The following is a 19,484-nucleotide window of genomic DNA, read 5'->3' as shown; positions in this document are numbered from 1 at the left end:
TGTACTGTTGTGTTGTACCATGGCTTTCTGCAAATTGGTCATTGTGCATCCACTTGTTGTCATGTTAGCAACAACAACACTACTGCCAGATGCTCAGCAGATAGCAAAGTTCCTTGAGGACCAGAGGCCATTCCTAAAATTCTTCTCTTTGGAAGAGCATCAGAGACTTGCAAGATTAATATCAGCCTTACTAAATAGACCAAGATAAGAAACAAGACCAGATGTACTAAGTCTACTTTATTGTAAAATTATATTAATAGAAGCTTGCAGGTCTGCAGGTACAAATCTCCCACTGTCTCCTTTACAGCCTGAGAAATTAGGAAGGGTCTCTTCTGAGTCTCTTGCTCCACCCACCATACAGCTGCAGGCTATGCTGACTCTTATCTGACCACTCCTTTGGGAACTATCATATTTAAACCAAACACTGGGGGGTGGGGGGCAGCCAACCCTTGAGTCTCTCCAGCACAGGGAAGGTGCTGTGGCTGTGTGAGCATTCATGTTCCCTTCCCACACTAACAGAACCAAAAGCAGCCAGTTTCTCGGTGGGGAGGGCGTTCCTTTCCCTGGGGATTCAGTGGGCTCTTCCTCCCAGGTCTTGTGCAGCAGTCACATTCTCCAGGTTCCCGAACAGGATTTCACTGATGTATTGTAGAGTACGGTTGTCAAAGACCATGTTGAGATGATCAGCTCCAGGCAGCTCCAGGACATGGACCTTCTCATACTGCTGGTTGCGCCACTCCTTGCACAGTTCTATGCTGCGCCAGCTAACCAGCTCATCCCCGTCCCCATAGATAATATCCACTGGGTCCTCGTAGGGAAAGCGGTCATTGTAAATGTAGGTCTCTGGAGTGGGGTATCCGGTGCCAAACAGGCAATAGACCTCCACGCCTGGGGCTGGCAGCCCTGCCAGCAGCTCCTTGCTGTCATTCCACATGAACCAGCCATCTTCAAAGTTGATATCGTTGAAGAACTGCTGGTAGTCCCGGTAGGTGTAGTTATAGAAAGGGGTAGAGACGAAGATGTGTGTCTCTGGCCAGGCTGTGTGGGTGGGGAACACCCAGGGAGTGTTTGTGGATATTCGCTTTTCTTCACGCAATTTAATGTTGGACATAATAGGAATGCCCTGATGGTCACCTGCAAAGGACACCAATGGAATTGCATTATTCTACTCCCACTTTCAGGTTTGCTAATTTGTAATAAAAAATTGCATTACAATGTTATTCAGCCAGAGAGGACAGCTGGTGAATAAACTGAACAAGATCAAATCTTCCCTCTTCTTAAAGACAAACCGGGTACAAAGACAGAACCAGATCGATGCCTCTCTGTTTGCTCCTCAGAAGGGATGGGGGCTGTGGGCAAGATACACCCAGGATAAAGATCTAAAGAGTGGGTAGAATGGGGAAAGCTGGAGACCAGGAAGAATAGCTGGTGCAGGCCCCAGGGAGACACGGCTGCAGCGCCGGGGCAGCTACTCACCCGAAGCCATGATCCGCATGGGTTTCACTGCTCCCCCCCAGGGGGCCCCCAGGGAAATGAAGCCCTGAACAAAACGGTCCTTCCAGGCCTGCGGCTGCTGGACCAGGAAGTAGAGGATGTGGAGGTTGCCAAGGCTGTGGCCAATCAGGAAAACCGGCTTCTGGTAAGCTTCAAACATCTCTTCGATGAGACCCCGCAGCTTGGAATAGTAGATCTCTTGCTCGTCTGTGGAAAGAGGAGGAGCATGAGAGGGAAACTGCACCCTCACCCCCACCCCCCGGGATCCAGAGGGAATGTTCCCATGCCCTGTCCAGAGTGCCGGAGGGCTCCTTCCACCCCTGCCTCCCCCCCACCAGGCTGCAGGCTAACCGTCTCCAGTGCCTTCAAGAAGGGCAGGTGAGGGGCACACCATGGGGGGAATTAGGGTGTGGGATGCTCCTGGAGAAGACAGCTGACCCTTGACCCCACTTCTCCCCCCCCCATGGCTCAGCCCTGATGCTGAGGCTCTGGTTCCTTGGTGGCTTCCAGCTGCCCCCAAGTGCTGGGTTGGGCTGTAATGAAAGATGCCCAAAGTTACGCTGCTGAATTTCATACTCCCCTCCACCTCGGATCCCTCCCGTCACTCGTTTCATGGCACATTTTATTTGTGTGTTTGCCGTGTCAGGGTTTCAAAAACAGATAAGCCAGGGATAGGTGGGAAATATTAAATCCTTCTGATGATGTGTTACATTATGAGGCAGATCTGGCCTTGGTGGCACAGCAGACTAAAGTGCTATTAAGTAGCACCAACTGCCTGCAATTACCGCAAGTTCGAATCTCCCCAGGCTCAAGGTTGACTCAGCCTTCCATCCTTTTGAGGTAGGTAAAATGAGGGCCCGGATTGTGGGGGCAATAAGCTGACTTTGTATAAAAAAGAACACCACTTGGGGGGGGGGGGCGAAAGCCCTACTAAGCAGGTATATACAAAAGCATGAAGGCTATTGCTTAATGCATTGTAAGCCGCCCTGAGTCTCTGGAGAAGGGCGGCATATAAATTGAACCAATAAATAATAAATAAATAAATTTTCTTCATTCTTCTTAACCCGGATTTGTGAAAGGAAAACCCTTAACTGGGAAAAAGTTAATACCAATTTTGTTCAGTGGGGAGCAGAAAATGGTTTCCTTTGTGATTGTTCGCTGGGGCCACTTAAAAAAATGGAAAGCCTGAAACTAATGATCAGGTTTTAGTGATTGTTTGATTGACTGATATTAAAAGACTTTTAACAACAGCCTTGGGCATAACAGAAAACAGTAAAACAATGCTGAAAAAATGGGCTGCCCTGCTGCAGGATCTGAACTGGAGATGGCTGATACAGAGGCAGAAGCTGCCTTACACTTTGGAGTGGGTTCGGCCCAGGGTCCCTGCTGAGAGCCCTTGGAGAGCGGGGCTCCCCTGCCTCTGCCCAGGCGTACTCACTGGGGCCAAGCCTCCAATCATAGGGAGCCGCTCTCACGCTCTGATCACGCATATAGCCGTTGTTGACCAGATGCTGTACCAGGGTGTGCATGTAGCCTAGAGCAAGGAAGAGAAGGGAGGTTAGTGGAGGGCAGAGGGCAGGGAACAGACTACAGGCATGGCTTTCCTCTGGCAAGGGGCTTCAAGACCTTCCTGGAATTTCATGCTCCAGGCATCTGCTCATGTTCTCCTCCCCAAACCATTCTTGATTCCCTCGGAAGAAGCCAAGCGGTTTTTAGAAAAAGCACCAAGATCAAAGTGATTCCAAAGAGAGTCATGCAGATCCTGCACCACCTGGTAGCAACTTCTGAAATCCAAAGGGCTGCCCTCCAATGAGCACCTCTCAAAGGTGTCCCATCTTTCCAATGCCTCCAAGAAAGCAGGAGTAATTTCCACTGTATTATTGTCCTCCCTAAACATATCTCTACTTGAAGGGAAATGCTCTGGCCACTGACTGACCCATGAAGGGCTGTGGTTGCTCTGCCACACGGGCAAAAAAGCTGCCTATGGAGCTATCTGGCCAGGAGCTACCCCCCTCTGGTCATCACAACTGTATATCAGACAGAGGGAGGATGCTTGTGCAGGTAGCCCCCCAAAACAAAAACCAGCAATAGGCAGCCTATTGCCCAAACTCTCTGCTGTTGTTTCATGAAGGAAAATCCAGGAACCCAGAGGAACCAAAGACTCAGAAGAAGACATTTGGGGCTGCATTTTAATAATAATAATAATAATAATAATAATAATAATAATAATAATAATAATAATAATAATAATAATAATAATTTTATTTCTATACCGCCCTTCTCCTGAAGGACTCAGGGCGGTGTACAGCCAATTTAAAAACACAAGACACAACAATAATTAAAAATTAAAATAATTAAATAGATTTGGCCGATTTAAAACCCCAAAAATTAAAATACCCCAATTTAAAATTATTATATTGACAGCCCTGCCTGGCGGAACAACAGGGTCTTCAGTGCGCAGCGGAACACCCGGAGGTCGGAGATCTTACGTATTTTACCCTGTTGGGTTTCTCTCCAGCTCCTCCTCCCCCCTCATTCTTCTCACCGGCCAATTTGCCACCATCCAGGTATTCCACGGAAAAGGTCTGGCCAAACCCAGGAACTCTGATGTGGACTCCAGGGGCGTTGGTTATGCTCCGGGTGGTTTTATTGAAAATCACTCTGTGTCACCCAAGGGCCGGTCAAGAGAAAACACAATCATTATTTTAGGAGGGCCACTTCCAACAAAGGCCATCTTACCAGAGAACTTTAAGGGGCTAGATATCACACTCAGGATCACTAGCAGCTTTGATCTAAAAACTCCAAGCTTTAATCCTTTAGATCTACTGTCCAGGTTGAGACCTCAAATCCTGTGGACTGGAGGCCTCCTGGTTGCCTCCTGTGTTTGTGGTCTCTGCCAACAGGCCCTGAAAAAGAAGGCTCTCACTGAGCCCCCAAATGCCACTGTGGGGCCTCAGCAGCCTCCCTTCTGTCAAAATCTGCCTCCCACCAGGAAGCGGGCATGGGGGCAATTAGGGGCTACTAGGGAAGGGAGACTCCTGTCACATTGGGGCAATCCATGCCACGTTTGTCTAGCTATCTTAAAATAGGAGTTTCCCATTTTTTCAGGGATGCTAAAGCCATGATTAAAACTAACTCCTGAAACAGCAGATGGAGTTGTGGGCTTGCATCTTGAAGCCCTTCTTGATGCCTGCCAGCTGCTTAGGGGGGCTACCAGGGCAGGTCTTCTAAGGCAGTCCTGAACTCAGCCTGCCTAACAGTTGATGAGGTGTCGGGGGGGCAGGAAGTGGGGGCCCCCAGTCCAGCCTGGGTGTCCCATCTGAAAGCAACCAGAGTCCATCAGGATCAGTGACCCTGATAGAGACCAGGCAGTCTATAATAATGAAATCAGCAAGTCTCTGAGGTTCACTGAAGGATGGGGGCGGGGGTGGGGGGTGATGTTCCCAGAATAAATTAATACCAAGAGGTTCTATTGGAAAGTTGTGGGGTCATATTTTCACTCAGAGCTGAGGTGAAATGAACGAGAGAAGCACTAAGCGACTGCAGTAAGTCCCAAAATGCTTTGCTTAGTTTTGGCTTGGCATGCTCTTGAATTGGCCATTGTTCATAAATCATGGTTTATAGTTTAGCAGAGCTTGTGCAAGTCACCCACTAAGTTGTATAAAACAAACAATGGCTTAGCACAATATCTTGTGTGTTTGGGAGAGGCTCAACTTGCTGCTCATTGCGTCTTTGGAGTCTCCCCTCCCTCTGCAACACCCCCTCTTCTCCTCGGACTGGGAGCCAGGGGCACTCTAGGGCCTGGGCCTGCAAGGACCCCCATCCCAACAGGCAGAGGAGAGGCCGGCGAGTGGAGTTGATGTGCGGGGGGTGGTGTGGTGCTTCTGGCTGGGAAGAGAGAGGGGGGCTCGCCCACAGACATGCCTTGTGTTGTCAATCCAACAGTCCACTCCAAAAGGCAGGAACATGTTGAGGTTCAGCCAGATGGTAAAGTAATCATCGGTCTTGCGATAACACATCCAGTTCACCACGTCTGGCTTGTCCAACTTAGCCTCCAGCTGATTCCCGAGGTACCCGGGCACTGCAGGGGCGGAGAAACAGAGAGAGCAGCTGCCTTCCCATCTCCGAACAAAATGGCCTGCAGAGATGGAGGTTCAGGACATCCGAGGGAACACGCAATGAGTCCCTGCTGGCCAAGGAGAAGAAAGAAGGTGGGGAGATCTCCTTTACAGACTCCGTTTTATCTGCATGGTGCTCCTTTCTTCCCAGTCGCCCTTTTATCACCTGTACAGCATAGCATGTACACACCTGTCTATGCCTGCGTGTGCCGCTGGAGCAACTGCAATTAGTAAAAGATTTGTGTGTTAGCAGAGATTCCCTGCATGCTGCAGATGAAATTAAACAATTCATCAGGCAAGGGGTTAAGTGCTGCTTTCATTAACAGAGAAGCACAGAATCTCAGAAGCAGCAGCTGTCAGTTCCGAATTCTGGTCTGCAAAAATCCAGACAGTCATCAGATGGCAGCAGAGTTTTCTGCATTTTGCCGCTATCCATGTTTGTCTGGATTAGTAGCCCTAAACAACCAACAGGCAGCCAGGCTATAATTGCTAAGTCCCAAATGCCTGAGGAAAATCCAGCTTTGCTTGGTGCTGAAATGCCAACTAGGCTAGTGCTGGGCCATCGGCCTGCCACAATTTTCTGGATGCGAGCACCCCTCTTCTACCAACCAAGAGCAGGGACAGCCTGTCCTCCAGATGGCCGTTACGCCCAGGGAGGCCTTAAATATTTGGCTTAAATTGTGAAAACTTTTAATATCTTTATTAAGATCTTGACCTTAGGTCAAGAAGCCTAAGGACCACAGAGCAATTCCTTTAAAACTGGGGGTAAAATATAAGAAATCACCAAAGATCGTGCAACAAGGAGGAAGAGAGGAGGAGGAGGAGGAGGAGGAGGAGGAGGAGGAGGAGGAGGAGGAGGAGGAGGAGGAGGAGGAGGAGGAGGAGGAGGAGGAGGAGAAAAAGAGAGAGAAACAGATTTTACAATTAAGTTGTGTAATTTTGTCAGAATATTCATGACTGAGTCCCTTGGGAGTTGGGCGGTACAGAAATGCAACAAAATAAAATAAAATAAATAAACTGGGAAGACATTGTAACAAGGTCAGCCAATGAATAGGCATAGCAACTAAATCAGCCAATGGGAGCTGAAACAGTTTGGAGTCTGGGCGGGGTTCAGCTCTGAATGTGCAAAAGGGAAACTAAAACTAGTCTATTGTACTCTGCTTGTGTTTTGCTTGTAACTGCTACGTTAGAAGAATCTGCTATTGGTATTGTACATTTATCTTCATGTGTTGTATTATATATAAAGAGAAGCTAATGAATCCTGCTGAATCAGTGTGTGCTTTCTGGATGTTTGATTTCTGCAACAAACTCTGACAAATTTGGAGTGGTGTCTTCAACATAAGTCTGTTTCGTCTTTGACCTGTGACCTTCTCTAATATTAGAAAAACCGGTTTATCACTGTTGCTTATTCCTATCTAAAAAACAGAGAAAAGTAACATAGCACTACATATCTAATGAAAAGGAAGAGGAGGGAAGAATGGGGTAGAGAAGCAAAATCGAAAACTATGAAATGCTAACATTGTTATGAAATAAAAGATTTTGTAACAACTCCTTCTGGAATCTCAATTAAGAACTCTCCAAGAAAGAACCCAGCTCAGGGCTCGGGTCTCATTCTGGCTCTTCATCTAAGGAAACCCTGTCCAAAATGCGTGATGGAGATTGGAGGTCCCCAAGCAGGGTTTACTGTGCCTAAGCCACCTTGCAGGAACAGTCAAAAAGGTGAGAAAGGACAGTCCCAAGAAAGGAGAAAAAGAGGGAGAGAGTCAAACAGAGCCACATGCCCAAGGGTGGCAGCCAGGAGCAAAGCCGGGGAGCTGTCTTGAGCAAGGCCTTGGTGTTGGAGCCTCTGGCTGCTGGGAGTTGCTCAACTCCCTGTATATCACCATATGTGGACATCAAGGGGGCCCTGGCTGGCTTGCAAGACACTGTGGAAGACCTCCAGGTCACACTATAACTTCCATGCAAATCTTTAAATATTCCTTCCAGCATTCAGCCAGTCCAGGTTAATTTTATTTATTTTTAATTTTAATTCTGTTTGCTCGCTACCTGGAAGGAGGCTGACTGAAAACACACTTTCCAAAATGCAGCAGAGTGTTTGCAGCACGGGGCATTTGCAGTCAGCTCCCCAAAACAAGAGGATTGCCTATGCTGCAAATACTCTGTGCCAAAATCCTACTTGGATTTCAGGATAGAAATCCGTGCACGGAGGGAAGGAGAACTCCAGTGCTGGGCTGGAGAAAAGAAGCTCAGAATTACAAAGATCGGAGAGGTTTTTTCTCCAGCCGAGGCCTGGAGATCCCTTCTGTACATGGAGGGGAGCTGCACGTCTTCAGAACCACTGAAATGTATCTCTCAAAGATCCTGGAGCACCAGGGAACTACGAGAGGACTGGAAAAGAGCTGATGTAGTTCCCATCTTTAAAAAGGAGGGGGGGGGGGAATCCATTGAACTACAGACCTATCAGCCTGACCTCAATACCTAGGAAGATTCTAGAAAGATAATCAAACAACGAATCAGAGAACACCTAGAGGCAAAGTCATAGCCAAAAGCCAACGTGGGTTTGTCATGCCAGATAAATCTCATTGCATTTTTTTTTGAAAAAAGTTTTATTTTAGATTAAAATAAAAAAACAACAACAATATAAAAATATCATCCTTACAAACAATTATAGACAGCGTCTCAATTGGTTAAAATCATTTCGTGCTTACAATTTTCCAGATCTCATCATATAACAATTATTCTTTACTTAAACTGAAGATAAATATTTAAGCATTTCATATACGCTATCTCATCTCCATACTTTTTTGTCAAACCATTGATAAAATATCTCCCATATCAAATAATATTGTTTATCTTCCTGTTCTCTTATTTCAAATGTCAATCTACTCATTTCAGCACAATCCAACATTTTCATAATAATTTCTTCATCAATAATTATCTTCTCTCCTTTCCAGTTTTTGGCAAATACAATTCTGGCCACTGTTAAAATGTTCACAATTAAGTATTGTAATTCTTTATTAAATGTCTCTGGTAAAATTCCTAATAAAAATATTTCTGGTTTAAAGTCAATATGTCTCTTTGTCATTTTTTCTAACCACATATGTATTTTAGTCCAAAATTTCCTTGCTTCCACGCATGTTCACCTCATTGCATTTTTTGACAAAGTGACAAAAGTACTGGACCAGAGGAATGCTGTGGATATAATTTACTTGGACTTTGGTAAGGCATTTGATAACATTGATCACAGCCTATTACTGGATAAGATAGAAAATGTGGGTTAGACAGCATCACCACCAGATGGATTTGTAACTGGCTGACCAACCACACTCAACATGTAGTCCTTAATTTGTCTGAAATGGTCTAGGGTTCCATGCCTGAATCTTGAAAGGTCCCTCTGTTGTTCTGTTATATCCTTTGGCAGGTAACTCTTTCGTTCCATCCGCTTAATGACCTGTGCAGTTGCTTAACTCTTAAGGACTGCAATGAGAACAGCTAGGATTGTGGTTGTTTAGCAAATCAATCATATGGGCATCTTGCTTAACAACCACAATGACTCACAAACTAAATTCTGCGCTCAGTTGGTCTTAAGCCAACCCGTATTGCATCTGCATTTCCTTTCCTTAGAGTCATTTTTTCCTGCCTTTTCTTCCCTGTCCATTTTTCCTAAACTCGAGTTAGATTTTCGGCTCTAACAACTCAATTTCCCTTGTCTCCTTCACTAATTTTTCTCAACTTTCCTTATGCTTTTAAATGTATATTAATTACTTCCCCATGGGGATGTGTTCACAGGCACCTGATGCAATCACATTTTTCAAAGCAGAGTATTTACTAACGCATTTTACCCCATTCTGGGTTATCAGTTGCTTTTTCTGGGACTCTCACCTCTTCCAGCAGAACAGAAGGCATTGATTTGGAGGGTGGCGGTTTCCCCTCCCTCCATATCTCATCTTGGGGTCTCCCAGAGCAGCCTTCCCATCCTAAAAGGGTCGGGTGCTTTGAACCCCTCTGATTTCCTTGACTCCCCATCAGGGCCGGGAAAGAGCCCATTTCAGGGAGAGGGACCTTATGAAGGAGATCGTGGCTTCCGGTTTGGCTTCCGTCGTCGCTAAACGGTCTTTTGGGACCGCCACCCCCGCCGCCCGTAAAGAGCCGCCTTTACAGCTGAGAGGTGGCTCGAAAAACTCCGTTTCCTTAAGGAAATGTGAGGAGAGCCGGCAAGAGCAGGTAAAGCCCTCTGCGAAGTCCCCAGAGGTTTTTCTTTACTCTTGGGGAGGAAGCAGGATGAGGCTCCCTATCCAGCACGCCGCTGCTCCGGGCTTCGGGAGAACTCTGCGCTTTGCAGAGCTAGACGATGTGACCAACCTAATCAGCGAAAACTAACAGATTGCTTGAATAAGCAGGATGAAATCCGGATTTGGGACTCTAAATCGCAAGTATTTGATTGATTTTAAGAATGAAGAAAGAGTGAAAAGGGAAAAAAAAAGTTTAAAATGGCGGCTGGCTGAGGCTTGAGAAGAAAGCTGAAAGCGAAAGTCTTTCCGTTTGAATGGTTTAATATGTTACAAAGTAATTTTTTTTTTTTAATTTGATTTATATGCCGCCCTTCTCCGGAGACTCAGGGCGGCTTACAGTGCGTTAAGCAATAGCCTTCATCCTTTTGTATATTTATACAAAGTCAGCTTATTGCCCCCACAAACTGGGTCCTCATTTCACCTACCTTAGAAAGGATGGAAGGCTGAGTCAACCTTGAGCCTTGGAGAGATTCGAACCAGCAGTAAATTGCAGGCAGCTGTGTTAATAACAGGGTGCTTTAAACCACTGTAGTACCAAGGCTCTTTGAAGCAATAGTGCTGGCTACAAGAGAAGAGAAAAAAATTCTCTTTCATGCTTCTTCCTTTCTTAGAGATTTGGTATTGATATTGTGTGGAGAGAAGACTTTTTCTTTAAAAAGAGTCTGTTTGTGTGGCAGGATGGCGTTAAAACAGACAAAGCCAGACAACCAAGCTGTGGGGGGGGGGGCTCCCTGATTTATAAATCACAAGAGCAATTTTTGAGCTCGCAGATGCAGAATAATGGTTTTAAAGATTTAAAGCAATTTGTTATGGAGGAGTTGGCAAGACATGATGAGATTATGAACCAGAATCTTGAAAAATTTAGACAGGAAATTAAAGAGTTGGTTCAACAAAAGTATGATAACCTGAAGTGCTATATTGTAACAGCTTTGAAAAGCTTTTCAGAAGTAATTATAAAGATGAATAAAGATATCAATCTAAAAATAGAGTCTAAAATGAAGGAAGCTGATTATAAGATTCATAATCTGGATAATAAAATACAAAGAATTGAAAATGATTTGACAATGATTCAAGAAAATAGCTCAGAAGTAGAGTCTAAAATGAAGGAAGCTGATCACAAGATTTACAATGTAGATAATATAAAGCAAAGGATTGAAAATGAAGTTACAATGATGCAATTCAGATCCATGGAATTTGCAATCAGAATGAGGGGAATACAGGAAAATAACAGAGAGGACTTGAGAAAGATGTCTGCTGAAGTTCTGGCTGTGATTTTAAAGGTCAGCTCTGAAGAAGTATTCTGTAAGATTGATAAGCCCTACAGAGTAAATTCGTGGGTGGCAAAGCAAAGACAATTGCCTAGAGATGTGGTGATTTATTTTACTGATAAAGGAATAAGAAATGATATTGTGCAAAAGTCTTTCAACTCCACTCTAGAAATGAATGGAATGAAGATCTTGATATATAAAGAGCTGCTGTCCAAGATGTTAAAAGATAGAAAGGACTTTGGATTTTTGGTGACTGAGCTAAAGAAACAAAACATCCCATTTAGGTGGGATGCTCCAGTTGGTATAATATTGAGACATCAAGGAGAAAGATATCAATTAAACACTGTTGAAAAAGCGGAAGAATTTTATTACAAGGTTTTTAAATGGGCCCAACATCTCCACGTATGTCATCAGTGTCAGGAATACAGGAGGGGGATAAAGAAAAGCAAAATGAACAAGAGATTGAAACTCAGGCTAAGCAGATGGAGATGGAGGTAATGGAAAAACGACAAGTTATAGAGGGCTTTTTGGATGAGCCGCTTTTGGATTCTCCTTCGAGGCTATAGCTGGATCACCTATAAATATAAGAGAGGCGGCTTTGGATCTCGATTTGATGTCTTATCAAGTTAAAGACCAGCATGTAATTCAATCAGCTGATATACAAGTCCTAGAAAGGCAACCAGGGTGGAGATCTAAACCACAACAAGTTAAGAAAAGAAGAAGCAGGTTCTACAAAACTAAAAAATTTTAAACTACAATTCTTTTTTAGCCAACAGATTAATGCCAGTTATTTAAGAGACGATTAAATATAATAAGCGGGATTTATAGAAGGCTGATACATGAAAATATAGCTGAGGCAAATTACAGTCTTATACTATTTTGAGAAGAATAACAGATCTCTGCAGTGCCGGTGTTTTTGGGATGTGGAAGATGGTCTGTGATTGAGCGGCTTGGAACTTTCTACTTTGGACTCTCTGAAAAATGGATTACGTATATGTTGAGCTATAAGGCAAGAGAACTATGGAATTGGGGCATGCAGATGATCTGGCTGTTACCCTAACATGGTTGTCGGAATTAATAATCTAGATAAAAGACATTACAGAAGATACCATATGGAATATAAATATAAAGTCACTCGGGGGGGGGGTTATATACAGAAATATTTATTAATGATGGGGGCAGATGGTAATTGAAGATACTGAATATACTGTTGGAAGCAGGACTTGATGTTACCCTAACATGGTCGATGGAATTAACAATCTAGTTGAAAGACATTACAGAAGATACTATATGGAATACAAATTTAAAGTCATTTGAGGGTTTTATTTATATATGGAGATATCTTTTAGTGATATGGGCAGAAGAATAACGATATTAAATATATTATGTATGGTAGACCTGTAGGAAAGTGGGTGAAATAAAATTGATATGGTATAAGGTGATAGGTAATGTTACAGATTGCTTAGTTTAGGAAAAGGGATGTTATGTTTAGATAGTAATATACTTAAAAGATTTGAATTAAGAGATATATGTACGGGAGTGGTGGAAATGGGTAGATTATGAGTAGAATAAATGCCAAATTAGGATTTATTATATAGTTTTATAGCCAAATGCAGTTTTGAAATGTATAGTATATGGGGGACATAATAATAATGTTAGAAAGAAATGTTTAGCACATAGGGGGTGGTGTAAAAGGGTGGTAAAGTATTATATAATGTGATATTAATTTGGATTTCATCTTGTAGAAGCCATGGGGGAGGGGAGGGTGAGGGGGGGTTAGGGAGCGGGGGCGGGAAAGGGGGAAAAATTTGTATTTGAAAAACTTTTTCAATAAAAAAAAAAGATCGTTCTGCGGCTCCCCTCCCCCTCCCCATTTCTTCAGTACCTCTGTTTAGAATTAATGGACCCGGCTCTCTTTTTCCTTCCCCTGCTTTGTCCCGAGGAGCTGCTCCCCCATAACAGCCGGTTGACTGAGAAAAGGCTTGTCAAGAGAGGTTGTACCCTCCTGTTGCCTCTTTCTCTCCGCAATAGTTTCCTCTTCTCTCTCATCCTTTATCTTTTGTTCCTCTCCCTCCCTGCTTTCCAAATCTTATCAAAGTTGGGAGCCATTCACACAAATGTTGCTTTTTGATACAGGACATCACAAGATGGGAAGGAAAGGACCCTAGGGGGAGATAAATTAACAACACCTGTCAGGGTTGTCCCACTGGAAAAACCTCAGCAGCAATTAAGCAGCAGCAGCAACTCCATCCACTCGGAGGGCAGTGAACTCCACCTCCTGCAACCTGCAAGCAGCTGGCAGTTCTCCCATCCCAGGGATGGGGGGGTGGGCAGAGGGCCCTCTCCCAGCAAAGGGTCAAGGGCAGTGGTGGGATTCAATTTTTTTAACAACCGGTTCTGTGGGCGTGGCTAGCTGGTCATGTGACTGGGTGGGCGTGATTAGCTGGTCATGTGACTGGGTGGGCATGGCTAGCTGGTCATGTGACCGGGTGGGTGTGGCTAGCTAGTCATGTGACTGGGTGGGTGTGGCTATGTGCATAGGGACTACTCAAAGGGCTGAAAAAAGTCATTTCTGACTGGTCCTCGCACTTTTGACCATCCTCACATTTAGGCCCGTTGCGGCATCCTTAACAACCATGTCACTCATTTCACAACTGCTTCTCTTCACCACGGTGACAAGATAGGGCGCAAAACGTAAAATGTGAGGACAGTCGTAAGTTCAAGGACTGGTCAAAAGTGCAAGGACCGGTCAAAAATAACTTTTTCAGCCCCCTGAGTAGTCCATATGCACATAGGGACTATCCAGAGGGCTGAAAAAAGTGATTTCTGAAAGGTCCTCGCACTTTTGACCGGTCATCATTTATGCCCATTGCAGCATTCTTAATTAAATTAATTAAATAAAAATGACCTACTGGAGCAGTCCGAGGCAGTCGTTCGGGCCAGCTGCAGGGCAAGGTGATACAACCGGGGTAGGTAGGTCGCTGCTGCCCAGGTGGGAGACAGGCGCAGGCCTACAGGGCTGGCTGCAGGGTGAAGCGATCGGATGTGGTAGGTCAGGGGTCTGCAACCTTAAATACTCAATCTTAAACACATGTAAACACTTAAGCACAACCTTAAACCTGGGTGGGCATTGCCAACTCCAAATCACTTACTCCCACCCAGGTTTTGTGGCTCCTAGTATTTTCTTTTAAACAGGTATCTCTGGGTGTCTCATCTCTCATCTTTCTTTCTCCCCTTCATCTCTCTTTCTCCCCTTCTCTCCTTCATCTCTTTCCCCCTTCTCTCCTTCATTTCTTTCTCCCCCCATTTCTCTCCTTCATTTCCCTTTCTCTCCATCTTTCTCCTCTCCCCCTTTCTCCCCTTCATCTTTCCCCCCTTCGCCTTCATTTCTTTCTCCCATTTCTCTCCATTTCTTTCTCTCCATCTCTTTCTCCTCTCCCCCTTTCTCCCCTTCATCTCTTTCCCCCCTTCTCTCCTTCATTTCTCTTTCTCCCCCCATATCTCTCCTTCATTTCTTTCTCTCCATCTCTTTCTCCTCTCTCGTCTGGGCAGTGGTGGCAGTGAACCTACCGCACCATCGGGTCGCCCCTTGGCTTGGAGGCGGCACCTTAAGCCTGCGCCCCACTGCGTGTGCGCATGCCCAGCTGCGCCTGTAGCCGGCTCTTGTTGCTCTTACTGAGCTTCGCAATGGGGCAGACGGCGCCCCTCCTCCTCCTGGAGCCCATTACGATGCGGAGCTTCGGCTGCAACCTGGGCAGCCAGCGTTCCAGGCTGGCTGAGCCAAGCTGTCTCAGGAATTCTGGAAGTTGAAGTCCACAGGTTGTAAGAGAGTCACAATTGCCCACCCCTGGCTAGGGTAGGCTGGCACCGCGCGGGTGGGAGGCGGGGCGGGGTGAGAGGCGGGTGAGCCAGCAATTTAACAAACTGTTTGGTGTGCTGCGAGGCCAATAAAATTACAAAATAACACCGAACCGTTTGTTAAATTGCTGGCTCACCCGTCCCTTGTCCACCACTATTTATTGCAATAAATAGTGGTGCGGAGGGGCGGGGCAAAGGGCAGGGTGAGTCAGCAATTTAACAAACGGTTCGGCCGAACCGCCTAGAACTGGCAGAATCCCACCACTGGTCAAGGGGAAAGAGGGCGTCTGTTGATGCTAAAGAGGGAGGCCGGCTGAGGCAGACCCCCTCTGGTCCGGGTAGCCCTGATTTGCCAAGAGCTGGGGGAAGCACGCTCTGGACATGTCCCCAAAGTAGCAAGTGGCCTTGAGGGCCAGGAGTTGCCCTGTTTAAAATCAGGGGTACACAGGATACTAGACTCTGTATGGTGCCTCACAGCCACGTGAGTCATCTGTCTGTTCCTGGGCCATTTCCCATGTCAAAACAGCTGCAGAGATTTGAGGCCCCTGGAGTTTTCCTTCCTCCTCCTCATTTTTGGTATTTTCTCAGAGAATCCACCAGGTGTGGTCTGGGGAGTGTGGCCATGATACCGGTCATAGAAAATGTGGGCAAAGTTTTGACTGCACCATCGTGGTTGCCATCTTGACTTTTTTGACCATACCCTGCAGATACCTGTTGCTTCATTTGATTGCCTTGTACTCACGTTACAGACTTGCAATTATACATTGATAATTACACATTTCAGGATTGTACAGTTTGAGAGGTATGTCTGCTTAATGAACATGATGAGCCTTCCTGTCACAGCCATTTAGAAATGCCTCTGCAGGGGCCATGCTGGAATGTCTGCCTCCCCTGTCACCTTTGGGCTGAGGGAAGGGGCCGGATGGCTTCTGAGCTCCAGAAGTGGCCCTCCCTCTGGGGAACTTTAGGAGATGCCCCCCCCAAGCCCTCCTGGTTTTTTCCATGGCCCTGCTGTCCCTGCAATCCTGATGGGAACTTGGTCTGGCTGCTCCCTCCAGGCAAACAGTGTCATGCAAACAAGGCAAAGTCCAGCAAGTGCCATTCGGGGAGTCAGTACTCTGGGTAAAAATTTAATCTCAGAGATCGAAGGGGAGGCAGGCTGGCTGCAGGGTCACTGTGGGGCAGAGTGCTTGCTCCCTTTCACTGCCACAGAAAGGGGGATGTCGGTGGGGGGGCTTTCCCCTTTCTGTTGCAGCAGCAGAGCAAAGAGGGCCCTTCTTCCCACTGCTGGAAGCTCTCAGGATCTCCTCTGGCTCCCCACCTGCAGCTCCTGCTTCTTCTCCTCCTCCTCCTCCTCTTCATCCTCCTGAAAAGAACATTTTGCTAAAGGTCCTCAGCAACTTGGAGAAGAACTCAAGGCAGATTCTTAGAAATTCCTAACTGGTTTAGGCCTAAATCAGTTTAAAGAACTAAGGAGAAGCAAACTGCAAGTTACCTGCTTAAAAGTGGTGGCTGTGCGGTTGGTAAAGTTAGCTTCCAGATCTGATTTGACTTCACTCTGCATTTTGATGGGCCACCACATGGAGACACCACCCTCTGGATTGTGAATGGAAGGAGAGTCAGGCCTCCATCCACCTCCAAACTCAGCATGCAGAGCAGACATTCCTCCCTCTCTTTCCAACATCGGCAGCTGCCAGCCATTTGGGAGCTTCTTGTGTGTGGCGATGCTCCCGGTCCCATTGCTCTCCCTTCCCAGTCATTTTTGTCCTTCAGATGCCCGGCAGGTCAGCAATGGCAAGATGCCCCACCGCCTGCAGCCCTGTGGGGGAAGCCGGCTGGTTGTTGGGAAGCTCCCCTGGGGGCCTGAAGCCTCTCCCAGGGGACCCTCTCGGGGCAAGGGAAGAGGCCGGGCCTCCCCTCAAGGCTTCGTCAATGCTAGGAGAGCTTCTTCGGAGGCGGGCAAAAGGAACCAGGCGCTGCCACCTTTCCACGGGAGACCTGCCATCCGAAGGCCGCAGAGCGATTCGGTTGCCTGCCAGCTTCGACAACCAAACACGGGCCAGCGGCAGGACCAAAGCCCGGGCCCTTCCGCCGCCTCGGGCTCTGAAGCGCCGTCGAGAGCCCGCTCGGGGCTCAGCCCTCCCGTCTCCTGCAGGGAGTCCTAGCCGCAGCCCCCCCCTTTCTCGGTTCTTGGGAAGAATGGAAAGGCACCTCAGCGCCCCCTCCCTCCCCGGCCTTGTCCCCCGGGCCAACTCACCCAGCACCACGGGGGGCGTCCTGTTGGCGGCGGCGGCTTCTGGGGTGGTGCTGGGCGGGAAGAGCATGTTGAGGAGCCAGAAGGCCCGGCCAGGCTGAAGGAGCGCCAGGAGGACCAGGGCAGCGCTCCATCCGGCCAGGCTCCGCATCCTGGGCTGCCGAGAAGCCTTTCTGGCCCGCCCAGCCTGGGCTGGCGAAGGCCGCTCCGCTCTCTTCCCGCGGACTGTTGGGGAAGGGGCGGAGCGGAAGGTGGGAACCCACCAGCCCAGGCAGAGCGGCCGGCGGGGCTGGCCTGGGGGGGGGGAGGCATTCCTAAACTTGAAGGTCTGCTTCCAGAGGCCCCGCCGAGGGATCAGGCAAGGCGCGCGCGGGGGAATTCTTGGCCGCGAATGGCCAGGGGAATCCGAGGCCGGGAGCTCCTGCGAGGCAGGCGCCAGCCAGATTCCTTTCGGAGGCTTGGCCTTCCTCTCCCCGAGAGAGCCGGGCCTCTTCCTGACCTTTCCCGGTGCTTAGGCCGAGGAAAGAAGGCAAAGCAAAGCCCTGACAAGAGACACCCTCCCTTCCTCCCTCCGCTGCCGTGGAGAACAGCGTTCCCGGAGCGCCTGAGTTGTTCGTTGGCATCTCTGGATAAACAGACGTTTTGTTACAAGTAAAGTAGCACATAAGCCAAACTTCTGTCTAAAGGGGGATCCAAGATTGTCTACATCAGCTTGATTGTAACATTTCATTATTACATTTCCAGTTTCAGTGTTGCATTGGAGCAGCTGATAACGGGATCCAGGATGAACGTTTCTAGCCCCAGACGGCAACCACGTTTGCTGAGGCGGCTCCAGTGCAAGTAGAGCTTAGATCTTAGAGCCTGGAAGCTGCTGGAATGAACCACTCCAGCTGGCCCATCTCCTGGCACAGCCAGTGGAGCAGATCCAGCAGCTGCCACACGCAGCACTGTCTCCCACAGGGGTTGCTCAGACTGCACCTTCCTTGCTGAGTATGGCAGAATTTTAGACATGCTTCAAATTTCTATCGCTCAATTGGAAATGGACAATCTATCATTATAAATGGGCAATCCCTTGCCTGGGAAATAAACAACCCTGTTTATGCTGTCAGAGTAGAAGCTGCTTTTATGATCCGCTGGGACCATCGGATTCAAAGACTGAAGCAAGATGGAGAACAGGTATATGGATCTGGCTTTCAACCTTCCCTCAGAATATGGGCTGAATGAGAGGTTGACTGACCAGTTGAAGGCCTATTAATTATGAGGTTGATTAATTTGACTGAGATTTCTTGAAATCATGGAAGTATTATTCCAGATTAGTACTCCTAAATGGATCCTACCCACTTTATTCCATGAGTCTAGCTATTTTGAAAATAAGAAGCATCCTCTGAATTATCTAAACTATCATCTGATATCCTTATAAAATGTTGAAGCTAATCTGGTACAAAATTACAGAAGGCATTACCTTCAATAAATTATCAGCACAGCCTGGTTTCATAAAATGCCATCAAATCTGTCAATATCAGATTATTTGAATGCTGTAATATGTTTTTATTTCAATATGATGCAAGCATTTTTATTTGGAATTAGTTACAAAACAGATTTTAATATAATTTATTGGATAAAACAATATTGTTTTAATCCTTTTAAGAGGCTAATAAGATTGTCTCTTATGTAAACACAAGAAACATGGAACACACCAATGTTCCCTCTCTTGTTCAATATTTAATTTAGCGCTAGAACCTTTAGCATGTTTAATGACACTGTGGATATTTGTTGAAATGTGCAGCAATACTGTTTGCTTTTCTATTCTATTTGCTTTTCAAAAACTCCAGTCATTTTTATTTCCAAAAGTGAAGTTTTCGGAATCTCTTCAGCACTATGTGGAGTTCTGATGGCTACGCTCTGTAACACAAGCAAAGGCCTCTTTCTCAGGCTTCCATTGGTGGCATCTTTAGCAGGAGAATGTCTCTTCCTATCCATTAGTCCTGCTAAAGACTTTGGGTACATATTTTAAGCTTTCACTTATCTAGGCCTCAAACCTTTGGAACATCAAGCTTTCCAGGATTTTCCAGGTCTACAAGCAGGGGTGAAATCCAGCAGGTTCTGACAGGTTCTGGAGAACCAGCAGTGGAAAATTTTGAGCAGTTCGGAGAACCGACAAATACCAGCTCTGGCTGGCCCCAGAGTGGGGTGGGAATGG

At 46.7% G+C, this 19,484-nt stretch overlaps 1 protein-coding gene across 2 annotated transcripts; it reads right to left on the bottom strand.

The window, feature by feature from the left end:
- Nucleotides 1–222: 222 nt before the first annotated feature.
- LCAT (lecithin-cholesterol acyltransferase) lies at nt 223–17,517 on the bottom strand. Of its 2 annotated transcripts, none has more exons than XM_070952857.1 (6): nt 17,288–17,517; nt 5,419–5,575; nt 4,040–4,155; nt 2,933–3,028; nt 1,477–1,701; nt 223–1,134 (listed from the first exon to the last, which is right to left on the bottom strand). In XM_070952857.1, exons 1-6 carry the CDS (start codon nt 17,433–17,435, stop codon nt 572–574), a joined length of 1,305 nt encoding a protein of 434 aa, XP_070808958.1. In that variant the 5' UTR covers nt 17,436–17,517; the 3' UTR covers nt 223–571. The 2 variants fall into 2 exon arrangements, with proteins under 2 accessions (XP_070808958.1, XP_070808959.1); XM_070952858.1 differs by lacking the exon at nt 17,288–17,517 and adding an exon at nt 16,526–16,626.
- Nucleotides 17,518–19,484: the final 1,967 nt, after the last annotated feature.

The sequence above is a fragment of the Pituophis catenifer genome, unplaced genomic scaffold (assembly GCF_029215685.1).
Source record: "Pituophis catenifer annectens isolate HBS135680 unplaced genomic scaffold, rPitCat1.0.hap2 SCAF_13, whole genome shotgun sequence".
In the NCBI taxonomy this organism is placed as follows: domain Eukaryota; kingdom Metazoa; phylum Chordata; class Lepidosauria; order Squamata; family Colubridae; genus Pituophis; species Pituophis catenifer.
Note: the sequence above shows the minus strand (reverse complement) of the source record. Positions and strands in the feature narration are given on the sequence as shown.